Source organism: Falco biarmicus, chromosome 2, assembly GCF_023638135.1.
Source record: "Falco biarmicus isolate bFalBia1 chromosome 2, bFalBia1.pri, whole genome shotgun sequence".
Taxonomy (NCBI): domain Eukaryota; kingdom Metazoa; phylum Chordata; class Aves; order Falconiformes; family Falconidae; genus Falco; species Falco biarmicus.
This window is the reverse complement of record NC_079289.1, coordinates 33,415,519-33,441,866: the sequence shown is the minus strand read 5'-3', so window position 1 is coordinate 33,441,866 and position 26,348 is coordinate 33,415,519. Positions and strand designations below refer to the sequence as shown.

The following is a 26,348-nucleotide window of genomic DNA, read 5'->3' as shown; positions in this document are numbered from 1 at the left end:
CGCCCCGGCTGGTTTGTCTCTCCGGCCGACCCGTAGCGCCCGCCCTGCTGCCCTCTCCAGCATGGAAGGAGCGGCGGCCTCCTCCGAGGGCCTGCGCTATGCCGAGTACGCCAGAGTCCCTACGGGCGCCGGCAAGGGCCATGCCGAGCTGGACCGAGGGCTGGTGAGCGCGCCGGGGGCTGGGTGGCAGCGCATCCCGCGAGTGGCGGCCGAGGGGAGGGCAGGACAGCAGCCGGCTGTGCCCCTCCGGCCCGCGGAGCCGGGGCGGGGGCCGCTCCTCCGCCCGGGCCCGGTGCCGCCGCGGGGTGCCCGCCGCGGGTCCGGCTGGCGGTTGGGCCCTGCCGGGCCGTGAGGCCGCCACCTGCCCTGTTTGCCAGCCCGGGGCTTTCACCCCCCGGGTGCGAGCAGCGGGACAGCGGTCGGGGGACGGGGCTGTGGGGGCGGGGGTGCCCGGGGCGGGAAGGCGGGCGCCTCTCGCCTCAGGCGCGGCAGGGCCTTCACTGGCGGGGGCGAGCGGGCCCGAGCTTTGGTTCCCCTGCCGTACAGACACGATACACTTGTGATGTTTCCACGTGCTGTGCAAGCTTTGTTACGGCGGGTTTGGGCGTTAATGGTTTTGTAGAGCGCTGTTTCAGGGAAGCGGCTCTCACCTGGTGCTTTGCAATGGGAGAGAGGCCGGGTGGCTCTGGAGTGGAGCCAAGGTGCCGCCGAAGTGTCCTGGTGCTGTGCTGTGGTCTGGAGGGAAGGGCACTGGAACTTCATCCCTCTCCTTGGTTCTGGTCACTGTGACTAGTTCGTGAGACAGCGAGTTCCCTTTAGAAAAGGAGAAGTGCGACAAATACTTGGATCGCTGCTTAAAGCACTGGATGGTGAAGTTTCCATGTTTTGAGAATGGCTTTAAAGATGTATTTGCCTTACTTCATTGTGTGTGTGTTGTTATATCTACTTTTTTAAAAAAAAACATTTTTTATATCGTAATTCTTTATAAGTTATTTATTCATTGTTACTACTGTCTAGGTCTAGGACTTCCCCCCCGACCCCCAGGAGAGTTTTTCTGTGTATTTAACAGCAAGCTGTGTAATCTTTAGACACTGAGTCTTAAACTTACTATTGTCAAGTCCATGTACTCTCCCCATGGAATGCTAGCAGGGAAATTCCTAGTGAATTTTGTGGACTCTTTGGGTCATCTTACTTGTTTGGGCTAAAAATTGCACCTGGGGTTACCACGGCTTGCTCTGTTGGTAGGAGTTATTTTGTCAGATCCAGAGATTGAGGTAGGTCTTTAGAAGAGTAGAATCTGGATTGCTGCAATTGTCTGTTGAAATTTATTCTTTAGCCAGGCCTTTCAGTGGAGAATGCAGTATTTTTCAGGCATATATACATTGTAAACTGTTAGCGTACAGTTGGCAGTAGAAGCTCTTTTCACAGTTTCTCTGGATGGTGTCGTGTAGATGGATAGTGGAAGAAAGGACAGTTATTACTTCATTCCTGGCTAAGGAATTCAGAAGGAGGTTAAGCTATGTATAAGCAAATTCTAAAATTTGCCAGAGAGAAATAGCAAGATCAACCGTAGTGTTTTGCATCTGTTCCTCTGACGTCCTACAGAGCCCTTCTTGCCACAGTGGAAGGAAATAGTAGCAGAAGTCAAACAGCAGCATCCGCCTCTGGGGGCTGAAAGAGCTACCCTGAATCTACCTACCCTATCTTACCCTGAATCGTGGTTGTGAGCTGTCCAGGATGTTAGCTGAAGTCACTTGATCATGATCACTGTTACTCTGGTAGCTGGTTTACAAAAGCGTTCGCAGTTTGAAGCGATGAAAGAGCAAAAGTAGAAGTATAAAGAGTCTGTTCTCACAGATAACAGCAACAGGCCATTGTTAACACACAAGAGGGTTGATTTGAATACTTTATGGTAATGCTTCTGTTAGTGAATCTGTTGCTCAGGTACCATTTCCTATGAAAAAATAGCAGAAACTGTAGGCATAGCTTTATATACAAACCAAAAAAGTTGCTCTGAAATAAATGACACAAGAGAATTGGGTGAGTACAGAGAACAGCATCTAGCTGAAATTACTTTTAATTTGCTGTTGGAAAAAAATTCAGTCTCATAGGAAGGTAAGATTGGAAGGAAGGTAAGATTGGAAGGAAGGTAAGATTGGAAGGAAGGTAAGATTGGAAGGAAGGTAAGATTGGAAGGAAGGTAAGATTGGAAGGAAGGTAAGATTGGAAGGAAGGTAAGATTGGAAGGAAGGTAAGATTGGAAGGAAGGTAAGATTGGAAGGAAGGTAAGATTGGAAGGAAGGTAAGATTGGAAGGAAGGTAAGATTGGAAGGAAGGTAAGATTGGAAGGAAGGTAAGATTGGAAGGAAGGTATTAGATTATGAAATCAAATCTGTTGCAGATACTTCATAATATAATCCCACTTCAGAATGTATTCAGCTCCATATAATTAGGTGGTTTGCTCTGAAACAGTCTTCCAGTAAGTTGTAGCTACTTCTCTGATGAATACAAGCATTATTCTAGCTTCTATGCCAAACAATCATTTATTTCAAATCAAGAATTTTTATTTAAGGAAAAATTTAGATTCAGAAATATTTTTGTACACTTGGTTAATATACTTGTGAATCCTATTTCTTAGAGTCATACAACACTTAATTAAAAAAAAGAAACAACAAAAAACAACAAACCACCAAACAAAACCCACCACCCAACAAACCAAACCTCCTTAAAATGAAATCTTTGGTCAAGCAATTTACTCTTCTGTACTTAGTTGAATGTAAGAACACACTTCCTATTTTGCTGATCTGTGATTAAGTATGGACTAACTACAAAATGCCATCAAACCCATCAGAACAAATTACTATTTTCTCAGCTTTTTATTCTATTACACTGTATGTTTCTGAGGCAAAAGACTCTGGAGCTCTTGCTGTGTGTCTGAAAGCTAGTTGTGAGAAGATCAAAGTATTTTTCATTTGACTGAGAAGGGAGTTTTCACTAATTGTGGTAGAAGAAGCAGTGTGTAAAATCCAAATCCTATAGAAGCAGATAGGTTTTGACATTCATAATGGTGATTCCTGTAGCCTGTAGTCAGCTGTAATAGTGTTGTGCTGAAATTTTAAAATTGAAAAAATTTAAAAATTGAAATTCTACTTCTGTTTATAAGTTTAACTTTTTTGTACTTCATAGAGAGGCTGCAATGCTAAGAATTACAGAAGTAGTTATATTTTTTTGACTATGGTTAAGTTAGCAGAGCACTGTGGATTAGAAATTTGCAAAAAGAATATCTCATTCTTCCCTGTTTCTTCTGCTAAAAAAATAAGGCTACTGGCAGATCAGATATTAAAAGATTAAGCCACAGATCTCTGTATGCTAACAGTATATGAAGTAAACCTCGGAACATACTCTATGTTAATTAATATGTTTTAACCTCTTGTTTGCCAAACACTTCGGGAAGTCAGGTCTTGCAGTTGCCTTTCTAAAGTTTGTGTTTTCTTACACATGTTTCTGAAAAGAATATTTTAAGAAAAATACCAGGTTTTGCAGTTTTAGCAAAAATTCGTTTTATTTGTTTTCTGTATCTAAGAGGGTTTGTTACTGAAAACTGAACTATATAGTAAAAGTAAAATACTGAGATCAGCAGAATAACATTGGGTTAATGACTAACCTTTGGGAGCTGATTCACTGAATAAATAAAGGGAAAGGTGTTGCTTTTTAATCTTGTATTTCTTTATTTTTCCCTCTTGGAACTTAACAGAATGCTTTCATTTAAAAAATAAGTCTTAGAAATTTCTTGATGGCATTTTTCTGAGGGAGGGGGAGGTCAATTCTGTCCTAATTGAAAGTCAGTAAATATTTAAATTTTTTAGCCTTTATGAGTCTGAAATAAAATGCATTTTCAAGCAATGGGAGCTAAAAAATGGTTGTGGTGGTAGCTGTATTAGCATGCCATAAATTAACTGATCCCTTTCACAGTGATGGTGAGTTGCTCTCATTTAATATTGATAGGAAAAGAGTGCATTTAATTAAAGCTTTGAACATTATACTTTACACTTCAAAGCACCAGAATAAACCTGGATTTACTGTTCTAAATAATCAACTGAATTTAGTGAGCATGGCAAAGGACGCGGAGTCAGGCTGGACTTAAAGGGCTCATTGGTTAGTACTTGAAGCTGCCACTTATTTTATAACAGTGGCTGCGTTGGTAAAAGAACCATGCAATCGTTCTTACATTGGTTCAAATTCAGTTTTTATCATGTGTGTAGCTGGATATTTTCACACACAACAAACATTCAGGGTGGTTTGGCATGACTATCAGTTCCTTGCTACTATGTGAAAATTGACTCTAATCTGCTCATCATGCAAATAAGGTGAGTTACCATAAACCAGTATTTCTCAGTTTTTCTGGTGGTTGTACCTCACTTCAAAACATGGACAGCCTTTCATGCTTCTCTGGCTTGAACTTTCCATCACTTTTACCTTTTTTCTGACTTGTGTTCATATTCCTGTTGATGCTGTGTACTGCTCCTATTCTAGAGCTGCTGCCATGCTGCTTTTTTACCTGCCGTTTTCCAGGCAGCACTAGCTTTCTACTAACTGCTGGTGCTTTCCACTGAGAATGAAATAATGCATCCCAGTGGACATGGCTGACTCTATCAGAGGCCCGAAGGGGTCCCAGACATTCTGTTCCTAGACTACTGTGCGCACCAACACTTAAGCTATTTCTAAACTGAACTGACAGAGTCCAGGTATTATTTATTAGCCTGGTCTCAGTGCTTGGCCTTACCCGTGATGAGGTGTCTGCTGCTTAATGCCTTGTTGCAACCTGGATAACTTGTTGTAAACTGCTGACTTAAACCACCTTTTTGGTGGCAAAGCAAGTATAACTTAATTTGGACAAGTGCAAGCTAATAAATATTATTTCTTTTGCCAGTGTGATCTATTTCACACATTGTTGAGCTCTTAATTGACTGTAATCACTTAGTAAAAGATTCTTGCTGTCACTCTGAACAAGTCAAGGAAAGAGGCATGGTTTAACACCAGCTGGCAACTAAGTACTATGCAGCTGCTCACTTGCTTGCCCCCCTGCCCCAGGATGGGGACAAGAATTGGAAAAAGGTAAAACCTGTGGGTTGAGATAGAAAAAAAATCAATAATTGAAATAAATAATAGTAATAATTATAATGAAAAGGGAGATAACAAAAAGAGGAATAAAACCTAAGAAAAAACAAGTGATTCACAATGCAATTGCTCACCACATGCTGACTGATGCCCAGCCAGTTCCCGAGCAGTGATTGGCACCTCTTGGCCGGCCCCTGCCAGTTTATGTACTGAGCATGACATTCTGTGGTATGGGATACCCCTTTGGCTGGTTCGGGTCACCTGTCCTGGCCCTGCTCCCTCCCGGCTCCTTGTGCCCCTGCCCACCGGCAGAGCACGGGAACTGAAGAGCCCTTGCCTTAGGGTAAGCACTGCTCAGCAACAGCTGAAACATCCCTGTGTTATCAATGTTATTCTCACACTAAATGCAAACCACAGCACTGTACCAGCTACTAGGAAGAACAATTAACTCTATCCCAGCCAAAATCAGGACAAAAAGTCTCTTGAATATAAATCCATGGTCACAAACCACAGAACAGAGTAATAGAGAATTGCTATAGGATTATGATATTTTCAGAAATGTGTTTGTTTCTGGTTATTGTCTAAGCAAAAGAATTGGAGGAAATTTTTAGAAGATTCGAATACTGAGAACCTAGGGAAACAGATTTGTGAGAAGAAGTTAGAAGAGTTTTAGTTTTGTGAGGAGATGAACTGTATGCTTTGCTATTTTACATCTTCTACCATTTAAGGTAATGTACTTAGATTTTTTTTCATGGTCCTGCTCCTGTACTTAGATTTAAGGTAATGTACTTAGATTTTTTTTCATGGTCTAAAGATGAGGGGAAATTTTGTGGAACTGAAAGAAACAACAGACATAAACCTACTACATTATTTTTACATTCAGAAATGAATGCTAATATTGAGACTGAAGACTACGCCGAAATGAGAGTTAGGTTACTAAAATGGGATAGACAGGCAGACTTTTTAAGGCCGGAACACCCCTAGTCTTAACTTTGCAGTGCCACTTTCACTATGTTTAGTCATTTTTTTTTCTACTAGAAACCCCTAGGCAATTGCAGTATTATGTTATGCGAATAGCTAGAATAGCCCCATCACAGGTAGTTGCGAGGTAGGTACTTAAAACCATAGGATCCAGAAGCTAGGTACAGAGGAATACAGCTTTTTTCTAAATGAAGTCAGAGCATGTGCCCGGGTTCTGGCTGGGACAGAGTTAATTTTCTTCCTAGTAGCTGGTACAGTGCTGTGTTTTGGACTTAGAATGGGAATAATGTTGATAACACAGGGATGGTTCAGCTGTTGCTGAGCAGTGCTTACCCTAAGGCAAGGGCTTTTCACTTTCCTGTGCTTTGCCCATGGGCAGGGGCACAATAAGCCGGGAGGGAGCAGGGCCAGGACAGCTGACCTGAAATAGCTAAAAAGATATCCCACATCATAGAATGCCATGCTCAGTTTATAAACTGAAGAGACTGGCCAAGAGGTGCCAATCGCCACTCAGGAACTGGCTGGGCACGGTGAGCAATTGCATTGTGAATCACTTGTTTTTTCTTCAGTTTTATCTCCACCCACCCTTTCATTACAATTGTTAATAAATATGTTTTGTTTTATTTCAATGATTAAACTTTTCTTAACTCATTGTTTTTACCTTTTTTCCAATAATTCTCCCCATCCCATTGCAGGGGGATGGAGGGAGAGTCACTGAACAGCTGCGTGGCACTTAATTGCCAGCTGGGGTTAAACCAGCACAGTAGACTACCACTTTTTTCCATACTGACAGTGATCACAGCCGATTGCCTTCAAAGCTGAAGCCATAGGAGCCACTGGGCATGATGGCAGTGCCTACACCTTGTACAGCAGTGCATTTCCTGGGAAAGTTGTCAACCTGTGTTCTAAACCCTATTAGCCAGCTCTAGAAGGCTTTAAAACCAGTGTTTCCCAACTCTTCCCCTACTCACTCTGTTTAGAAGTGAGATTGGGTACAATCAAAGACAGAAGATTTTAGCCCCAGGAATCTCAGTAGCAAAGGCAACTTGGCTCCAAATCTCCAAACCCAGTTATTAGGACACTCACATTGAAATTTGGGCTTTAAGTCTTACTGTCAGGCTTGTTGGTAGAAGACTTATAAACCAGTTATTGGATAAATGCAGAAGTCAGTCATATATAGAAGTCACAGTCTGGTGATAAAAATCACTTTCACTATCATTATGTTTTGAATTCAAGCTAAACGGGCCTAATCTGACTTCTTATGTTTCCTGGGGGAAAATTCAAGGCATTATTGAACTATCATTATTGTGCTATCGCATGATAAGACAGATAGTACCACGTATGACTATTTCATTTGTTTCCAAGATTGCATGTAGGCTTTTTTGAAGTGGAACTGAAGCCCCAACACTTGCAATGATCACTACCCTTCTTGAATTCTGCAAACGTGTGAGGTCAATCTCTCCTTCAAGATCCAATATGTATCTTTCAGCAGCTTTTTGCTCAACACAGAGATACCTCTTATTGTCCTTCTTGAGGTGCCTGACTTTCTTCAGGCACTGTGTACACCTAATCTGAGGGTTCCAGTCTTTTTGGTGGGATTGCTTCCAATAAGCGCAGTTAGACTTAAAGCAGATTTTGGCTGCTGATAAACATTGTCTGAAATCTGTCAGAAATCAGCCTATTCACGAATATTTGTACTATATGATAGAGTGTAGCCAGTGATTGACACTAATGAAAAGAGGTTACTGGGCTTCATGTATTTATTGGGGCTTCCATGAGTCAATACATGAAAGATGGAAAACACTAATGTACATTTGTGGTTGTAGCATTTAAGTTAATATTCCAATACAATTTTGAAGTAATTTTATTATGAGATTTCCAGTGAAGGACTTAGCAAAATAATATTGTTTGTTTTAGTTCTTTATGTTTTTCTAATGAACTGATACTTTCTGTTATGTAATGTGTTGACTTAGTCTGCACAAATAATTTCAAGTAATCACAAATAGTTGTCTGCCTTGTATTTTTATCATGACATACTGTGAGCTGCTTTGTCAGTGTTCACTGATTTGCTAATGGGTGGTTCCAGGTTACACCTGATGCATTGGCATGGGTTAATGGGACTGAACTATAAAATCTAACATAGCCTGTGGAATACAGAACTCACTTTTATCTGTCTGGTAAATTATATATGAAATGTCTATGTCAGACATCAGAAATACTCACTGTTAAAGTAAAAGGTGCATGTATTTTAAATTAGAATTTGCATGTTATTCTGATTCCTGTTTTTCTGCTTTTAGGCCAGGACTATGATAGCAGTTGGGCTTGGTGTTGCAACTGTTGCATTTGCAGGTAAGCTAAATTACCAGCTTAGTGTGGAATTACTGCTTGTGAGCTGCAGTTTCCAAAAGGGTTAATGAAGTTTTTATGAATATAAATAGTGAAAAGTGGAAGGTCACTTGAGAGTTCTCTGGAGAATTGTGTTCAGTTACAGTTCCTGTCCCTTCAAAATCCTTGACATATTTTCCAAAATTTTTTGGGAAAAATCACAGCTATTTTTGTCGGCATCAGCTAAAAGGTTCCATCTGCTTTTTGTCTTCAAAATGTAATGTGAAAAGTTCACTTTGTTTATTTAATAACATGGAATCATAGAGTCATTTAGCTTGGAAAAGACCTTTAAGATCATCAAGTCCAACCATAAACCTGTATGCTGCCAAGTCCACCACTAAACCACGTCCCTAAACACAACATCTACATGTTTTCTAAATACCTCTAGGGATGGTGGCTCAACCACTTCCCTGGGCAGCCTGCTCCAGTGCTTGATAACGCTTTCAGTGAAGACATTTTTCCTAATATCCAGTCTAAATATCTTTTAGATAGTGAAATTTTGAGACTGTTTCCTCCAGTTTTATCACTTGTTACCTGGGAAAAGAGACCAGCAGTTTTATAGATTACTGTTCCCTAGCTACTTGTTACTACCCTGAAGCGCTGAAGAAACTGGTCTTGCACTGAAGTAGGTGGAGTACTCACAAGTTAGAAATAGTAACTTTAGAGTCCATAAGCACCTGTTCAGACTAACCTGAGTGGTCTGACAGTGATGCAGACTGAAGAATCATCAGTTGAGTCATTTGCCTATTTTTGGGAACAAGAGCAAATCTATTGCAAGGTGAGGGCTCTGTAGTACAGAAGAGTGCAACAGGATCTTGTGATGTGAAGGTGATGCTCAACAAATTCAAATACAGAAAAATGGAAGGCTGTAGTGGCTGTGGTGGTTTTATCATACTAAAGTGTTTCCACAGTACATTGTTTGTTATCTGAACTCTTTGCTTCTGGACTGTATGTTCTTCTGAAAAATAGGTTCTAGTCTGAACATCAGGGCATGGGCTTAAAATAATCTGTACTCTGGGGTACTCAGACCAGGTAACTGTGGTCTGTTCTGGTTTCGAAGTACACAAATCTATTTCCATTTTTTTCAGCATATATGTGGAAATGCATACACCAAATGCAATAGATGAACAAGTTGCAGCAAACATTAGCAGGTGTTTAGTGGGTACAATTCGGGGGGGGGGTTTGGTTAGGGGAAGGGAAGACAAGATCTTTGGTGATGTACACCCATTAAGAAGTTGGTTTATCTATGTGTTTGTATAGAAGCAGAAGAGGAGTGCTGTTAAAATTTCTGCTGGTTGAGCTGAAATATTAATGGCAGCTAGCAAAGGAGTAGTAACAGCAAGCATTAAAAAGAAGGTGAGGTAATACATTAGTACATCACAGCATGGCAACAGTGATACTCTAACTGATTTTAACGTCCATGTTAACGTAGGCACAGGTTTACATGACTAAACATATGGACACATTGCATATTTTAAGAATGAAAGCAAGATGGTGTTTGAATGAAGCAGAGCCACATTTAATAACAAGTTTTTGCATTGTGTATAATAGTACATTACATTGCTAATGAATAGTTAATCAAGCACAGTAATTGGGGAGAGGGGACTCACAGGGAAATCCTGCAGTAACATGGTGCAAATCTTGGTTCTGAAGTTGATAGACCTGCTTTGTACTTCTGAGAACACAGTCAGTAGTGTTCCTTCTAGTCTTTACTAGCTATAGATGTTCACTGCCGGTGGGGAGTTGAATGGTTCTGAATCCCAGAGGATCGTCTCTTTGTAACAAAAAATACCAGTACTTACAAAATGTGTGATTAAGCATACAACATCACAGCAAGAAATGTGTAGTACATAGATTTCTTTTTTGAAGTTGCAACCTTTGAACAGTATTTAATAAATAATGTATATGTAAAGCTAATGTTTTATACTACGCTTTTTTCTTAAAGTTCACAAGGCAGATATCTTCATTTATCATATTGAAATGCATTTGAATCTATTTCTTTTGTCAGCAAACACAGTGGATCGTTGCAGTCCATGACTAGGTTTTTAGATAAGGTATACTAAACCTCTTCCCCTCCCTTCCCCAGTAGTGCAAAGATTGAAAAATGTAAACCATAGCAAGTTTACTGTGGAACTTTGGCTGGGCAAGATCCAAAAATGGCTGTTGAGGGAACATCTTGAAAAGCAGTAAAGTGCAATGTTGCTGTACAGAATATAAATGAGACAAAAAGATTAACAAGGAAGGATTTTTATTTTTTCTTTTTTTTTACCCCAAAAAATCATGTGTAAGCTAATGAACATAAGTTGGAGACTTTTTTCTTTTTTTTTTTTTTTTTTTTTTTTTACTTTTAGTGAATGTTGGCTATCATTTCCATTAACTTCAATCTGTTTCAGGTCGTTTTGCTTTCCACCTTTGGAAGCCATTGGAGCAGGCAATTACAGAAACAGCAAAGAGGATTTCAACTTCTGTAAGTTTAGAGGTTACTTTCTACTATGTGTTTTTAGATTTCAAGTATTTAGAAAGGAGAAGTTTTATATTAAACATGGTAAGTGCCACTTAAGTTATTTTTTTTTTCTCTAGGATAGGGGTGCTCCTTACTTGTGTATGTTCTGGCGTATTATCTGGTATATTTTAAACCCCTGTGGATGAAGCTATATCAGAAGATGTTTATGAGTTTGATAAACAGTTCTGATTTTTGTGGTGGTGTTCCATGTTTCAGAACTCTTTGCTAGTAAATGTATGATAAATTGTTGAAGTGTGCTGTAAGAAAATAGCTAATTTCTAGAGATTACAAAGGAGTGACATGCAGTTTCATTTCAGGAAGCTAAAACTGAAAGAATTTAAAGTCATTTTTCTTTCAGATACAGTGTTAAAAATAAAGAAGACAAATTGATAGACTGCTAGGAAAGGTTGCCATAGAGATGGGGGAGCTTATTTTCTTGTGCATGCGAGAGTTGCCTTTTTTTTTTCTTCCCCATCTAATCTGAACTTTTAACCAAGTTTTTGTTCTTTGTTTTGCCCTACATATTTTACAAATATATTAATGAGGTAATAAATCAAGAGGTAGAGTGTTGTGAGAGGAGCATATGCGGGGAATATTCGGGAGCATTTACTTTCTGCTTCAGTGGCTACACTGTCCTCTGGTAAATAAATAAGTACGTTCCATTCCTGTTTGATTAAAGTAATTCCCAGAGAGGTATATGTCTGCTTGTGGCGGTGTATTCTTTCAGGGTTCATAGTCAGTGAATGCTTCACCACAGTGGAAGGAGCACAATTTCCCTCTTATGCCGATGGGTGAGGGTGTTGAGGGAGTAGTTGTTGCAGATTATTATTTCCTGAAAAATATATTTAAAGTAGTTGGTGTTTTTTTTTAAAAAAGTGATCATTAATATTGTTCCTGTTAATGTGAGGCTGGTTGCAGCACAGAGCCTGTCTGCAGTGTATAGACAGATCCTAGGGTCCAAATTCATTTGCCATCAGTACTTCATGTTCATGTGCTGAAACTCCAGTTTTCATCAGTGCAAGCTTCCTGGGGAGGAAAGGACTCGAAACATGGGCTGTCCTCTTGGGGATGGTCCACACTTGTTCTTAATTGTGATGTGTATCAGCCAGAAACAGGCTTCCTGGATCAGTTTTTGCTTTCTGTCACTCTATTGCATTGCTGTTGTGAGACCAACACCATTTTATTTTCCCTTTTCAAAGTAAATTTTTGAGAGATTCCCAAGCTGCCTGCCAAAACAGCAGAGGAGACTTTAGGTACTGTGAATTAAATTGCTTTCACATGATACAGATCCAGTCTGACTTCAGGCTTGCTAGAAGTAGCTAGCGATAAGGACATGTGGCTTCAGAGTAGGGAGAGCTTCAGTCTTCACCTTCCCTCCCCAGCAGTTTTACGCTAGCATTTCTCCTTCTATCCATTTGTAGACATAGGCTAGAGAATCTAAATTCAGACGTCTTCACTTAAGAAAGCAGACGGTGACTCTTTTTATCACATTGAAATACGACATGTTGCTGCACAGAGAGGTGTCTGTTCCTAGGAAACCGTACCCTTCAATACTGGTATACTGGCTGAGCCAGGGTCATTACAGGCCTATCGCATTTTTACCACAGTGACTTTCAGAGTCCTGCAGAATTCATGAACAACATAAAGAGCAACCAGGAGCTTCTGCACTTCTCGGTGTTCCTAGTCCCTGGAGCTGCATCCTCTGTTTGCCTTTGCATCCTGCCTCATAGCCCAGAATTATATGTTGATTTCTAGTAGAGTACATGTCTTCTATTATTCTATTTCTGAACTTGAAACTATGAGTTTTCAGTGTAAGACGAGTTCTGCTGAATACAATAAAAATTCTCTCTTATTTGCCATTAACTGTATGTATTTGTCAGCTTTACATTTGTGAGGGTAATGATAATGCTTTTCTTCCACGGTCATAGTCCATTTTAGGATACTTGTGTAATTCTTAGCCAAAATCAGTTGTTCTTTACTACTCTACAGCTACTACTTTCTTGGACTGTATTTTTTTCCAAGTATTTTTCTTCTCCCCTTAACAATCAGTTATTATCTATTTATAATTTTTCATTAAACAATACAGAAAATACAGGTCAAAAGATCCTCTGTAAGGGCTTATTGTCCAGACTTCTTATTTCAGTGGCTTTACATGATTTTGTTTGGAGAATTTGAAGCTGCTGAGTATTATCTGTGGATTAGCACTTTCATCACGTTTTACAGCATACCCTCCTCTAAACTTTACTGACAATTGAAATCAAGCAGTTAATACTTCTATCTTTGCTTACTGGAGGAAGAATCTCACATTAAAAGTTAGTGCCTAGGCTTACTGTTACTTTGCTGGTTTCCTATGGTATTTAGAGGTACCTAACTTTCAGAAGTTACTCTAGCTTTCTAGAATCAAACCCTGTCCCTCATCACCTCCCTTTTTGTTTTTTGGTAGGTTTTTTTGTTTGTTTGTTTGTTTTTGTTTGAGAGAGACTGTGAAGCAGCTGTCTGTTTCAAAGCTAGCTTGTTCTCTCTGTAAGCCCCCATTCTTCCTCCCCTCATTTGCAACTGATGTTGTGTGTCCTGTCCCCGTCATCCCCCTGTCCCCCAACCCCCCCTCCCCGTTTGAAGTAGAAATCACAGTTTGTGTTGGTTGTAGTCACACAATGTAATCCAGATGCCATTTATGCTTTCTTCCTGCTCACTAATAAATGATTTGGGTAAGGTCAAGTTGAGCAATTCTGAAGGGATGATTTAAAATGCTTGCTTGCTCTGTCTCGGGTATTTGACACTTCATATTTACTTACCTAAATAAATAACATGTACGGTCAACAGCTGCACTCATCTTTTAGTCACAAATAGTAAGGAAAGCAAGTAAAAGTGGTACGTTTATTCTGAATTTCTACCTCTCATTTAACTTTAACTTACGGCAGTTAAACAGGTATTCTTAAATATGACATGTAAATGCTGCTGTAATTTAGCTCTGAAATTCTGTACCATCTTTTTTCAATGGAGAAAGACATGAGAGGAAACATTGTCATTTCCCCTCTATGACAAGTCGTAATGCTAGTTTCCAGAGAAACGCTTCTTTAGTTTGAGCCTAGTTTTGTTACAGGTGACACAAATGCCAGTGACACTGTTTTGTTTCTGTGTGTAGTGACAGGAGTCTGTTGCCAGTAGAAGGTGCGTAGCACCAAGTAGTCATTTGGCTTTTCTTCCTTAGGCAGACCTTAATGCTGTTAATTATAATAATATTTCCTAAAATGTGGAATTTAAAAAAAAAAAAAAGGAAGAATTTCAATAGCGTTCATTACTTTTCTTTGTTGAATCACTGATATTGAAGGTTGGAAGTTAGAAGATACTGAAGATAGAAACAGAAAATCTAGGCAAAATGAACTGTCAAAATACTTAAATACCACAATCCTGAAAATTCTGCGTTCCAGAAGAAAATGGTGTTTTCTATAGCACTTAATTAGAGATTTTTGCACTGCATTTCCCTTATTGGATCTGATTCTGCTCAGACTCACAGTGTTCTGAATTGAGAGGTAAGGGTAGCAACCATCTCTCTTGTCCTTCATTGAAAATAGTTTCCAGAGAATAATGCAATTTGCAATCCTTTTTATTTTTTTTTTTTTTCTTAATAACTGAAGTTAAGGAAGTTGAAGTCGATCTTGGCAAATTATAGGTTATACTATAATACAGCTTCTAAATAGTTTGTTATTATAGTTTGGGGTGTTTTTTCCTTCCAGTGTTTGTTACCATTTCAGTGGAGAAGTATACTGGTGGTGGAACAACACATACAGTTTTCAGAAAAACTCACTACTTCATGTTACATGATGGATGAAAAAGTCTCAGTTACGGAGTTTTGAATCTCTTACCTGGCATTGAAACAGTGATTATGCTTTCCCTGTGCTATGCCAGGAAAAGTACCTTGAAAACGTCACGATCCAAATGGGTTGGATTTTCTTAGCTGACTGCTTTTGTGAAAATTTGCAAGAGTGAATAGACATTTGCAGAGCAAGTCTAGCCATTTTCTGTTTCCCCACACCCACGCTCCCAAATCTATGAATAGTATTTGTTCAGGAAGCAGAATTTGCTTCCGTAAGTTGCTGAACATAATAATATATAAGGATAGCATGCAAGGAAACAAAGTAAATGAAATGATAGGCTGTCCCCTCATCCCAAATAGTATAAAGAAATGGAGAGGTTATGTCAATGTCTTTTCCAGTACAGACTTCGTTTGCAATAGCCAAAGTTAATAAATAAACCAGTGTCTTTGTCTGGAACTGCTTGCTCATCGAGAAGTTTTCATAACAGAAAATATCTTCAGTATTGTTTCATTTTATTACGGCCATTGCTTAGAATTTACAACTGGGGGTGGGGAGGGGCGGGCGGGCAGGGGGAAGCTTTGATTTTGATAGCGTACAAAAGTTGTTTCATTAGGGAACTAGAAATTTGCGAAGACGTTTCATAAAACAAAGACTCAACGAATCTTCACCCTTATTCTAACCAATGGGAAAAATAGCTTTTATGTCTAATTTCCTTTAAATTCTGGTTAGGATCAAAATCTTAATTTAAGAATTGATTATTCTTGTTACATGCTTCACTTCTGAGAAGAAAATGTTTTTTCTTAATGACCAGTTCAACAAACTGCTTTTGTTTGTGTGCCAAAGGGCACATACAGAAATTTTTTTCATTCCTCTTGGAAGTGAACTGAATCAAGGCTTCCCAAGGTTAGAACAGTGTCAAGGAAGTGGGCTTTAAAAACATGAAAACGTATTTCTGAATGGAAGCCTGTAGCCATCCCTCTCTATTCTCTTATTTTAAATAGTAGATTTTATCTAAAATACCAAGAACAGAGATGAGCCATGTTAGAGATAATTCAAATATTGCTCTTCTCGACATGAACAGTGGACCAGTGTCCTCTCCTCCTGTATGAGAGTTGTATGCCAGAGTTGAAGGGCAGAGAAGAATTAACCTTTTCAGAACTCCATCTGTACCTAAGCTGCTTTGGGAGAAATTCTGGAAGACCTTTTAGAGGACATTAAAGCATACTTTTCTCTCCTGGCTGTAGTTATTGTACAGCATCGTTGCAAATTTTTGTGCAGTTTTGCCTCCTCAAGGGTGTTATCTGGTGGTCATTAAATTATTGGCATTGTTTCATTGTAGAGGACTGGAGGAGCCCTTGTGTTACATACTATTAACCCGTAATGTCAATGTGCGCTGTTACAGACCTGTTTTGTGTTACCCTGCGGCTATAGAAGGGGTTCCTCAACAGATTTTTCTTGCAGGTATGACACGTGCACAGTTGCTTCAGCTTTGATACCTGTAGTATGATTTTGTGTATGGTTTAGGGTGGGAAGAAGGAAGATAAAATCAGTTTCAGATCACAGCAGCACACTAGAAAACCTTTGCTGTGGCTGTGTGTGACTTAAGGGTAGCAATAGGTGAGGTATTTCTGACCCATACTTTTGGGTGAATGTCACTCCTAAGCTTAATTAAAGGCTTTGCTTAGATATCATAGGCAGAGCCCTTTAAATGCTTTAATGCTTTTGAAGTTACATAAGAGAGAGTTTGTGTAAACATAAGTCAGAATTCTCACTGAATATAAATAGATTCGTTTAGTGAGAAAACTATTTTATTAAGGGCTAAACACATCTTTACTTGAGGGTAAAAGGAACACTTCTAAATAATCTCAGCTCTCAGGCCAGACTTCCCTTTGATAGCAACAAAACCAGCTTATTTTTTCCCCAGGTGATAGGTTTTGCATTGAGGAACTTCAGTCTTGTTGAGTGATTTCTGTGTGGCGGTCCCCAAAGGCAGGCTGTCTTGGAGCTACATCTGCTGCCTCTGGGACTTGTGCAGCTTAGACTATTATTTGTGTAGCAATGGGCTAGTCTCTAATCCTTCTCATAGAAGCATTTACATTGAGGTCATCACTGCTAACCGTGAGTGGTGGTTCAGTAACTTTTGTTCATTTGGGTTTCTTTTAAATTTAAAATACATTTATGGTTGACAAATACACGTGCAACCCATTACCTATGAAATTAATTGTAATGATTTACTCTCATATCCACCTCCTTCTTTTTAATGTTCTTTTCCCACTTGTGTTTTTTCTCCCCTTCCTAAAACAGTGGCTAAAGTCCTTCATGCCAATGAGTTTTAAAAAACTCACTCCAGATCCTTTGTCTTCTACTTGTCATCAGTGTCTGGGAAAGGATGTAAAGGCAGAAGCTGGTTAGGATTTCCCCATATAGTCTGTTACTTTCCAGTGTTCTGCTGAGTGATTTCCTGAAAGAGAGGTTGTGGCTTGATGCTAAGCCTTTTTTTGGTGTTGTGGGGTTTGGTTTTTCTTTTTGTTTTTTTTTTGTTTGTTTCTTTTTGCTTATTTTTTAGGGTTCCTTCAAAGAACTGTTGATATAATTTTTGAAGTAACATTCCTTCATGTGAAAACACATACTGACTCAGTGTATTACACTTATCTGTCCTTATGCTTTTATAGTTGTTTCTACCTACTTTCTTTGTAGAAATATCTGGACTTCAGAGTGATTATAATTCCTTGGATGCCAGAGTATTGTGACTTTTGTCGTTTTCCATTGTGGTGGGACCAAAGCTGTTCTAAACAAGTTTCCTGCTTTCTCTTCCCTGCCCTCCCCAGCACACACACTGTACCACTCTATGCTAGTGTGTACTTCCATTGTGGACTTTTTTGCCCAAAAGCAGGATTTTAATGGTTGTAGCTATTAATATCTCTTACTAGCAATAGAAGATGGAAAAAACTACTGATAGTTATTTTTAAGTTGGTTTTTATATGTGTTAACACTCAGGATAAGTCCTTTCATATTATCTGGTTTGTAACCATTCCATACCTTCAAAATAAATTATAGATAAATGTAATGCTCTGAATGAGGTCATATAAATACGATTTAGGTCCTGGGACCTTGTAGATTAAACTAATTATTGCTTGTTTTCCCTTTCTTCTTTTTAGAGTCTTTCATTGTACTACAAAGGAGGATTTGAACAGAAAATGAGTAGGCGAGAAGCTAGTCTTATTTTAGGTGTAAGGTAGGTGTGTTGTATTAATATATTTTTGTTTGCCAAGTATTGAATGAAGATGCATGTTGTGAGAATGTGGAATATTCTTGCCAAAATAATAACTTTTAAAAAAGGACTTCTGATGACTTGTAAACCATGCTAATGTTCTGCTTAAGCTAAAAAGCAAACAAAATGCTAATAAAACATGCAACTTCTGTTTGGCTTGAAGGCATAGTAACATATTGCAGTGGAGAACTGGTGCTCTAGAAATAATCAGAATAGCACATACTGTGCTAATTAGTGTGATCACATGGCCTGGTCTCCAAAAATACCCCTTGAGATAAGTAATATTGTAGATTATATTAATAAACGAGGAAAACAAATCAATTTTGCTCATTTTTTTCATGAGTCAGTAATACTATTTTTTTCTTTCTCCCCTCTGATTTGTATGGATTTAAAAAGTTGCAGCATATTCCAAACAAAAATACTTGGAGAGACTTGTCATTTAGAGGAGGTATGGGAAATAATTTCCAAGCTGAGTATTCAATGGATTTTTTTAATAAACATTTGGATGGCCAATGGTACCACACACCTGTTTTCTGTGAAGCAGGTGGTGAGTCTGATGGCTTTCCAGACGAGAGGAGCAGATCTGACCCTAGTAGATTTCTTAGTTAAGGTTTAGATTAATTTTTAATTTTAAGGTTTAAGAGAGAGAAAAAAAAAAACAACCATAAGGAGAATGGTTTTAATTATCCCCAGAAGAAAATATTTCAGATGGTGAAAACTGGGACTCAAAATGCTGTTCAGGGTGCTATTTGTGTTTATTTTTAACATAATGGAAATTATGCAGTTTTAGTATTCATTTTAAGAAGTTGTATAATAAAACCATTACATTTATTTGAAATGCTCCATGCTTGCACACTGAAGAAGAGATTTACAGGAATGCTCTTCAGAAATACTTCCTTTGGCCTTTGAGTTTGATAATGTATTAACACTTTCACTTTATAAGAGCAAATTCAGTGATATTCCAGAGTATCATATGGCAGCTTACAAAAGCACGTATACAGTGGCGATGCCTAGCTTGGACACTGCTAATGTAAATGTCTGAAGTTTCATCACATCGTTAATCAATACACTTGTAATTTTTAATTTTAATAGCTTGAGTCTGCACTGGAACAGTGACACTGCCTGTTGTGTTTAGACTGAGTCTTGCAAACATCAAGGCTTAATCAGACTTAAGAAATGTTCTTCTTTAGGCTCAATCCTTTATAACATTTAATTGTGTAGAAGCATGGCTGATATCTTTATAGGAAATAGATTGTTTAAACACGCTTTTCTAGACCAGTTTTAACTCACTGCTTGCTGCATGACATATATATATATAAATGCCACCAAGAAGAAATAAAGAAAGAAAGATAGGTTGTGTTGTTTTTTGGGGTTTTTTTGAGTTATGGAAAATGCCAGAGTATGCACAAACTAGATCTGTCTAGGCCCTGATCTTATTATTGTAACACTTGTCCTCTGTGTCATCACTTCCAAGTCATATTAAATTCTGAGGCAAAGACTTTCTTCAGTACTTCAAATGCTGAGTATGCATGGGTAGTATACATAATAAATACAAGCCATGATAAAGGTGACCATTTAATGGTAGCTTTTACATTTCAAATATTATTCTCTAACAACCATCTTGTGAGATTGCAGGGGTTTCGGTAGAAACATGCACGTGAATTACTTGTATTTAAATGATATAAAAGGTATCCAAATCTACCAAATACTGTATTGGAAATATTGACTTATCTTAAGTTCTTGCATTAGTTCTTATGAAGCAGCACTGATTACTGAAATTCAGTGTAAACACAGCAATAATATTAATTATGTACTCTGTACAAGAAACTGTTGATGGGAGAGATGGCAGAATGAGATTACATGGGAGGTGAAAATGTTAGGAGTGTTTTACAAACATTAGACAAAATAATGTTAGCAAAATATGGCTGTCCTAAGTATAATGGTTTACAACTATCAAATTCCTACACTGAACTTCTGAGCTTAGAAAATATGTCTGAAAAGTGTGAGATAAAATTTTCTGTATTACATGATTTACTCTTTGTAACAAGATGCATACTTTTTCTTTCCACAGGAAATAGTTAATTGTTAATGTATGAAAATATATATGTGCATTAGTTAAAAAAGTTTAAATAATAATTCTTAAATGACATAAAAAAAATTAGGCTATCACATTAAAAAAATAGTACACTGTGTAAGTGTACAAACATAAACATACTTAATGTTTAATCCTAGTGGCTTTGAGTTTCTTTGTTTTTTAAAAAACTTATTTTATTTCTAAACACAGCTTATTGCACAGGTAGTCATGTGATTATAGTGTTTACATGATTTCTAGGACTATAATTACATGATCATAAGACCTTTCAAGTTGGTGCAGACCTCAGAAGGTCTTTGGTCCTACCTGCTGCTCTAAGCAGGGCCACCAGTGGGGTCAGAGCAGGTTGCTCAGGACTGTCCAGCAGGTCTTGAAAGATGCCCAAGGATGGAGAGTGCACATCCTTGCTGGGCAACCCGTATCCCTGCTGGACTCTCTTTGGAGTTGTGCAAGTATAACACCCAGTTCACACCCCCACTTTTCAATTTGTACCTGTTTTCACTCAACCTCCCACCGTGCATGACTCTGGAGAGCCTGGACCCATGTTCTTCACGGCCTCGCTGTAGGTGCTGAGGAGGCTGCTGTGAGGTCCCCAGGCAGCCCTTTGTTCTTTGGGGTGCATGAGCCCCGCTGGCTCAGCCTCCCCTCGGAGGGCGAGTGCTCCAGCCCCCCGCCACTGTGGTTGGACCTGTATTGCTGGACCTGCTGGGCTGGCCAATGTCTTTCCTGTACAGAGGTCCCACAACGGGAGGCAGCAGCTGGATGTGGATGCTCAAGCAGAGAAGAATAGCTGCTTCCGTCGACCCGGTGACTGTGCTCCCACTCACGCAGCCCAGGAGGCTGCTGCCCTTCTCTGCAGCCAGGGCACCGCTGGCTCTTGTTCTTGCTGCGCCCTGGGCCCCGTTCAGCAGAGCCATTCCGCAGCCTGTAGCGCCGCGAGGAGCTCTTCCTCCCCAGGTGCCGGGCTCTGCGCCTGTCCTTGTTGAAGTCTGTGAAGGGTGCCTGTCACCCCATTGCTGCAGCCCCTCCAGGTCCCCCTGAACGTCAGCCCTGTCCTCCACTGTATTGACTCTTCCCACCAAGGTGATAGACTTCTCAGCCAGTTGGTAGTGTTGGAAGGCAGCACAACGTTGGCGTGACTCAAGTTGTGAGGCTGTACCATTCAACATAACTGTGATTTTGACATTAAAGGTTTTTTGGTAGTGATTTAAGAATCTTTAGGGACTACTTTGTGCAATAAGCAATACCTTACAAACTAAGGAAATTTGATGTAAAACACCATTGTCGCCATTGCTTCTTGGAGCAGCACAGCATGATTTTCCATGATATGGAACTGCAACTTTTCCACAGTTAACGCTCTAGCCATCTGAGTTTCTAAATGTGGTATATCAACTTTCCTTTTTTTATTATTAAACAACTTTACAAATCAAAATATAGATGATTGATATTTTTAGCTGTCTGATAAGAAATACTTCATTTTTGTATTTGTGTAGTTCAAGGCCTTTCACCCTCAGTTTAATTCATACTTTCTGGGTTCCTTTCTGTTCCATTGAAATAGTCTTTTCGTATGCAGTTCTATGAACTATTTTTGCAACATACCCTAATTTCCCTGTGACAGAATAATAATTAGAGGTTGTTTACTTCGGGAATTTAGTTAGGCTGATACCTTGAATTCAAACTGTATCTACAAAAAGATTAATTAATTGAATCATCACTGATTAAGAAGTCACCTGGAGTGGAAAGCACGGCTTCATTTCTGCATGCTAACAAATCACGAGAAACTGAACCATTCAGACTGTCCTTTTGCATATGATAGCCGTACTGTTTTGGCATACTGCATCCATAAGTGGTTATTTGTCTGTTAAGGTGCGTATTTAATTTAGGCCAAGTACATATTTTATGTATCTGTCATTGAATGAAAAAACATTATGTAGCACTCATAAATCAGCGTGTCCCTGAATGTAATAGATTGAAGAGCTTTGCAAAAATAACAAATACAGGTTTTTTTCAGGCCCCAGCAGAAAGAAGAATTATTTATAGCAGCTATAAAAATATTTACAGTAGAACAAAATGTGATAGTATTAAATACTTGTTGTTTTGTCACTGGTCATATAAACACTTATTTTCTAGGAGGAAAAAATGTGTTTTCTGCATTTAATGGTAAGAATAACCAGCTAGAAACACCCTAGAGCTGCCGGTTTTTTTTTTCTTTTTTCTTTTTTTTTCCTAAATTGTTTTAAATGAATGGATGTATTGTGTTTAAAAAACAATAAAAAAATCAAACCCTGAAAGATATTTGTATGTTTCAAATACACAGGCCTTTTAAAAATGTCCTTCTCAGTGTGTTTCACATGCCTTTGTTATTGTTACTTCCTCAGAAATGCAGTTTATGTTTTGTCCACAAGATGGTGAAAATCTCAAGATTTAATTATTTTTGAAGCGCGTATAAACTATAATTTATAGCCTGAACACTGTGGCATTTATGGTAAACACTTTGATTTATTTTTGCAGTCCATCTGCTGACAAGGCCAAAATCAGAACAGCCCATAGAAGAATCATGATTTTGAATCATCCTGATAAAGGTAAATAATTACTATTTTTCTTAACCAGAGCTGGAAAGGAAGTGGCTTAAATGAGATCTTTTAAGTTTACTGTTTGTGTAAATAACCACACTGCGTGCAAATGTATGTTATTTATAGACCTGAGCTTCTGTGTGTCTTCTCTCAGATAAACCAGGCTTTATGAACCACAGTGCTACCCATCTTCCTTTAATATTGTTTTCTATACTTGTGCTGCTTCAGTTAAAACTATGAGCTCAGGGACCAGTCTTCCACACTTTAAAAACTCTACTACAAAATATGAAAATATTAGCTGTAACATTTTTACATTAAACTCAAATTCCTGTTTTGAACTGAGATGGACCAGTCACATGTGTGAAAGTAACTTTCTGTGGGGAAATGTTCTGTAGTCACTACATCATTGATGAATTTCAGACTTCCTGGAATTCGCTTGGAAAAAATGTAAAGCTAGGCACTGTTGCTTTACTGGCCAGGTTTTTAATGTAAATTTATCTTACAGAAAAGCTATTATTATAACTTTAACTACACTACAGCTGGTTGAAAAAGAAAGCCCATATGTTCATTGCTGTTTCTACTTTCAAATAACAGATGGTGAAGAGTTGCACTGTATTTCGGAAGTCAAAAGGGGAAATCGGAGGGTTTTTATATCTTTTTGACAGAATTACAGGGCTCCCTGCCAGCACCCCATTTTAAGAAAATGAAAAAATAACTGTGACCACTAGCCATGGGAAGTATTTGGTCGATTCTTTTCTTTGCTGTCTTAACCCTCAGTTTAATTCAAAAATTGTCCTGCTTATTCGATTGCACACTTTGTTTTTACACTTTCTATAATGTATAAGCTGCACAGACATAGAAGAGAAATTCTCTTCTGTATTTCTAATGTGTTAGGATGGCCAAAGGCCTCTTAACCGCTAGAGTACCTATTAGGTCAACATTTTTTTTATAATTAATTTCAGAGTTTGTTGTAGCAGTACTTGGAGACTTGAGCCAGAACCATGAATCTCTGTGTGGATTTTGAGTAGACCTAGAGAGGCAGCTCCCGTTGCAAAGATCATACATTTTAACGACCTGCTCTTACAGCTGTAATGCACCTGCAGCTGGGCACAGTGTATGTTTGGATGGATGTAGTGAGCCCTCCTGTGTGCTATTAAGATGGAGCATTTTCTCAGTAGGAACACCAGTTGAAGGGATTTGTGCCTCTGTGCTGCCCCTGCAGCTCTTCTGGCATGGCTATAGAAAAAAAGCTTGTGTAATGTCTTCAGCTACAGAGCAAGAGCCTGGAGTAATCTTGAACATGTGGCATCACAGAGAGACTTGTTTGCTTATGTATGTATCTTGATTTCTTCTGGCTGTGTGTAGCACAGATGTGCTTTTAAAAATAATATTCAACATTAAAATGTTATTTTAAAATAATAATTTACCAGCTAGATTTGGTAGAAGAAAGTGCAATAATTACAGATGTTAAAAGTTACAAATTATCTGAGATCCAAAATGTTGAAAAGAAAATTATTAGAAATAAAGAAGAAATATACAGGAGTTTGCATAATAACATCCCCAGTGAGCACTACTAAAATGGTTGCTTATTAACCTTTACAGTTCAGTTTTAAAGTGTTTTTATATTGATACATTGTATGTTAATTTATCATTTACTAGTTTTATGAAAGAATATTTGCTCACAGAAAAAAGAGGCAGAAATGCCTTTTTGGACTTGCCCTAATTACAAACACTTAGGCAATCATGAGATTGAATTCTCTCTCATTGGAGGGCTCCAAAATTAATATGGCACTTAAGGATGTAAATGTAGTGAAAACACTTCCAGCACATTTGAATTTACTTTAAGATCCTCCACTCTAGACATGCAGAAAATCAACACACGTTTTAAAATTACTTGGGATACATTGTTTATTGCAGTTTTTAGTCTTTACTGTCTGTTTGATGCTCTCGTCTACTCTTTGAAGGAAGCATTACTTAATGTAGTAAATCCTATTCCTGACTAAAAAGCCAGTTGGTTTAAAAACAAAGAAGAAAAACATTTTTGTTTTCCAGTAGTCAATTCTCTATCTTTCCCCTGCCCTGCCTCGCTTTCCTCCAGTGTGTCTTAGTTATCAGGGCTACATTTAAACAAAACCAAAACTTGAACAAAAGAACTCCATTACTCTTTGCAGTTGTTTTATTACACCATGAAATTACTTCATAATTTGGATTCCTACAGGTATGTTCTAAAGAAGTCTTTAAGAAAGCCTTGCCTTTTTGTTTTTATTTACATGTGTCTACAACTAGTTCTGTGTGCTTCTTCTATCATAATCCTTTCTGATGAATAGAATAGAATGAATGAAGTGATGAATGGAAAAATGATTGAACAGATGCCTTGGAAAAGGCTATTCCGTGCGCAGTACTGCTGGAAACACATTTTCCTGTAAAAAAAATATAGGTGTATTATTGTGAGTGGTAAGTTACTGATACAGACCTTGTAATGTTGGTTTTGGTGACTGTAGGCAGATGGTTGACACTCAGGGGGAGAGTAAAAAAAAAAAACAACCCAAACACAAAAAGACCGCTGAACTGTAATCAGATTGTTAGATGGAGCGTAAAGCAATGACAGTATTCAGGACTAGAAGTTAGAAGGCGTACCATGTTTAAATAGCTTTAATGTGATGGTTTCTGGCTGGTGATTCTGGCATCTAGCGTAGGAGAGGCTTGTTGTGTGTGAGTGTGCATGTGCACACACTTCCTGATTTATTTTTTTTATGTTAAATTTATATATAAAATTTTACCTTTTAGTTTTTGGGGTCAGTGGAGATAATAGATGTTAGCTTTGGATGAGTGTTCGAGAGAGCTGACCTTGCATACATTTGCAGCAGCATTTTACTGCAAGTCTGAATCACACTGATGTAAAGTGATTTCAGATTTCAGTCTTCTCTGAGACAAATTGTTCAGCATTATTCTTCAGTGACTTCAGTTTTGGTTGCATGTCTCGTGTTTCCTTATCAATTAGTTTATATCAATGCCATTTTTTAAGCAGTTATATGGAAAGGATGTATTTAGGAAGGAAAAGCTAATAAAAGTGAGTAATAAGGGGATGCTGCAAGTTATTTGGTACTTAATAGTGATGTGTAAATGGTATTCCTTTCCTCTTCTTCTCAGGTGGATCACCTTACTTAGCAACAAAAATAAATGAAGCAAAAGACTTGTTGGAATCCAGTGCCAAAAACTGAAATCCGAAGCCTTGGGTCATAGGAGATTCAGCAGATACATCGTGCAACAGCTTTCCTATCTACTTGCTCTGCACAGTTCCTAACACCGCATTGATTGTTCCTATTTATTTTCATAATTAAAAATTTAATATTATTTAAAACCAAAACTGAATCTTTTATAGTTATGTACAGTTATGCTTCTGTGAGGAGCAGGGAGTTGGACTTGATGATCCTTATGGGTCCCTTCAAGCTTGAGATACTCTATGATTCTATGTCTCAATTTTAGTGTATTTTTACTGAATTATGATCCATTACAAGTTTTAAAATGTTTTCTTACTGTCTGTGTTCTTCCTCATAAGTAGTTGCCTCTTTCATTAAACTTTTGGAGCTTTTTCAAATTAAAAAAA

General features: G+C 38.5%; 1 protein-coding gene and 1 long non-coding RNA gene across 2 annotated transcripts; both read left to right on the top strand.

The window, feature by feature from the left end:
• DNAJC15 (DnaJ heat shock protein family (Hsp40) member C15) lies at positions 1-26,108 on the top strand. Its single transcript, XM_056328577.1, has 6 exons — positions 1-163; positions 8,397-8,448; positions 10,878-10,951; positions 17,964-18,040; positions 22,680-22,750; positions 25,892-26,108. Exons 1-6 carry the CDS (start codon positions 62-64, stop codon positions 25,960-25,962), a joined length of 447 nt encoding a protein of 148 aa, XP_056184552.1. The 5' UTR covers positions 1-61; the 3' UTR covers positions 25,963-26,108.
• LOC130144611 (uncharacterized) lies at positions 175-2,699 on the top strand. Its single transcript, XR_008820195.1, has 2 exons — positions 175-2,132; positions 2,371-2,699. It is a non-coding gene; the product is annotated as an uncharacterized LOC130144611 (long non-coding RNA).
• Positions 26,109-26,348: the final 240 nt, after the last annotated feature.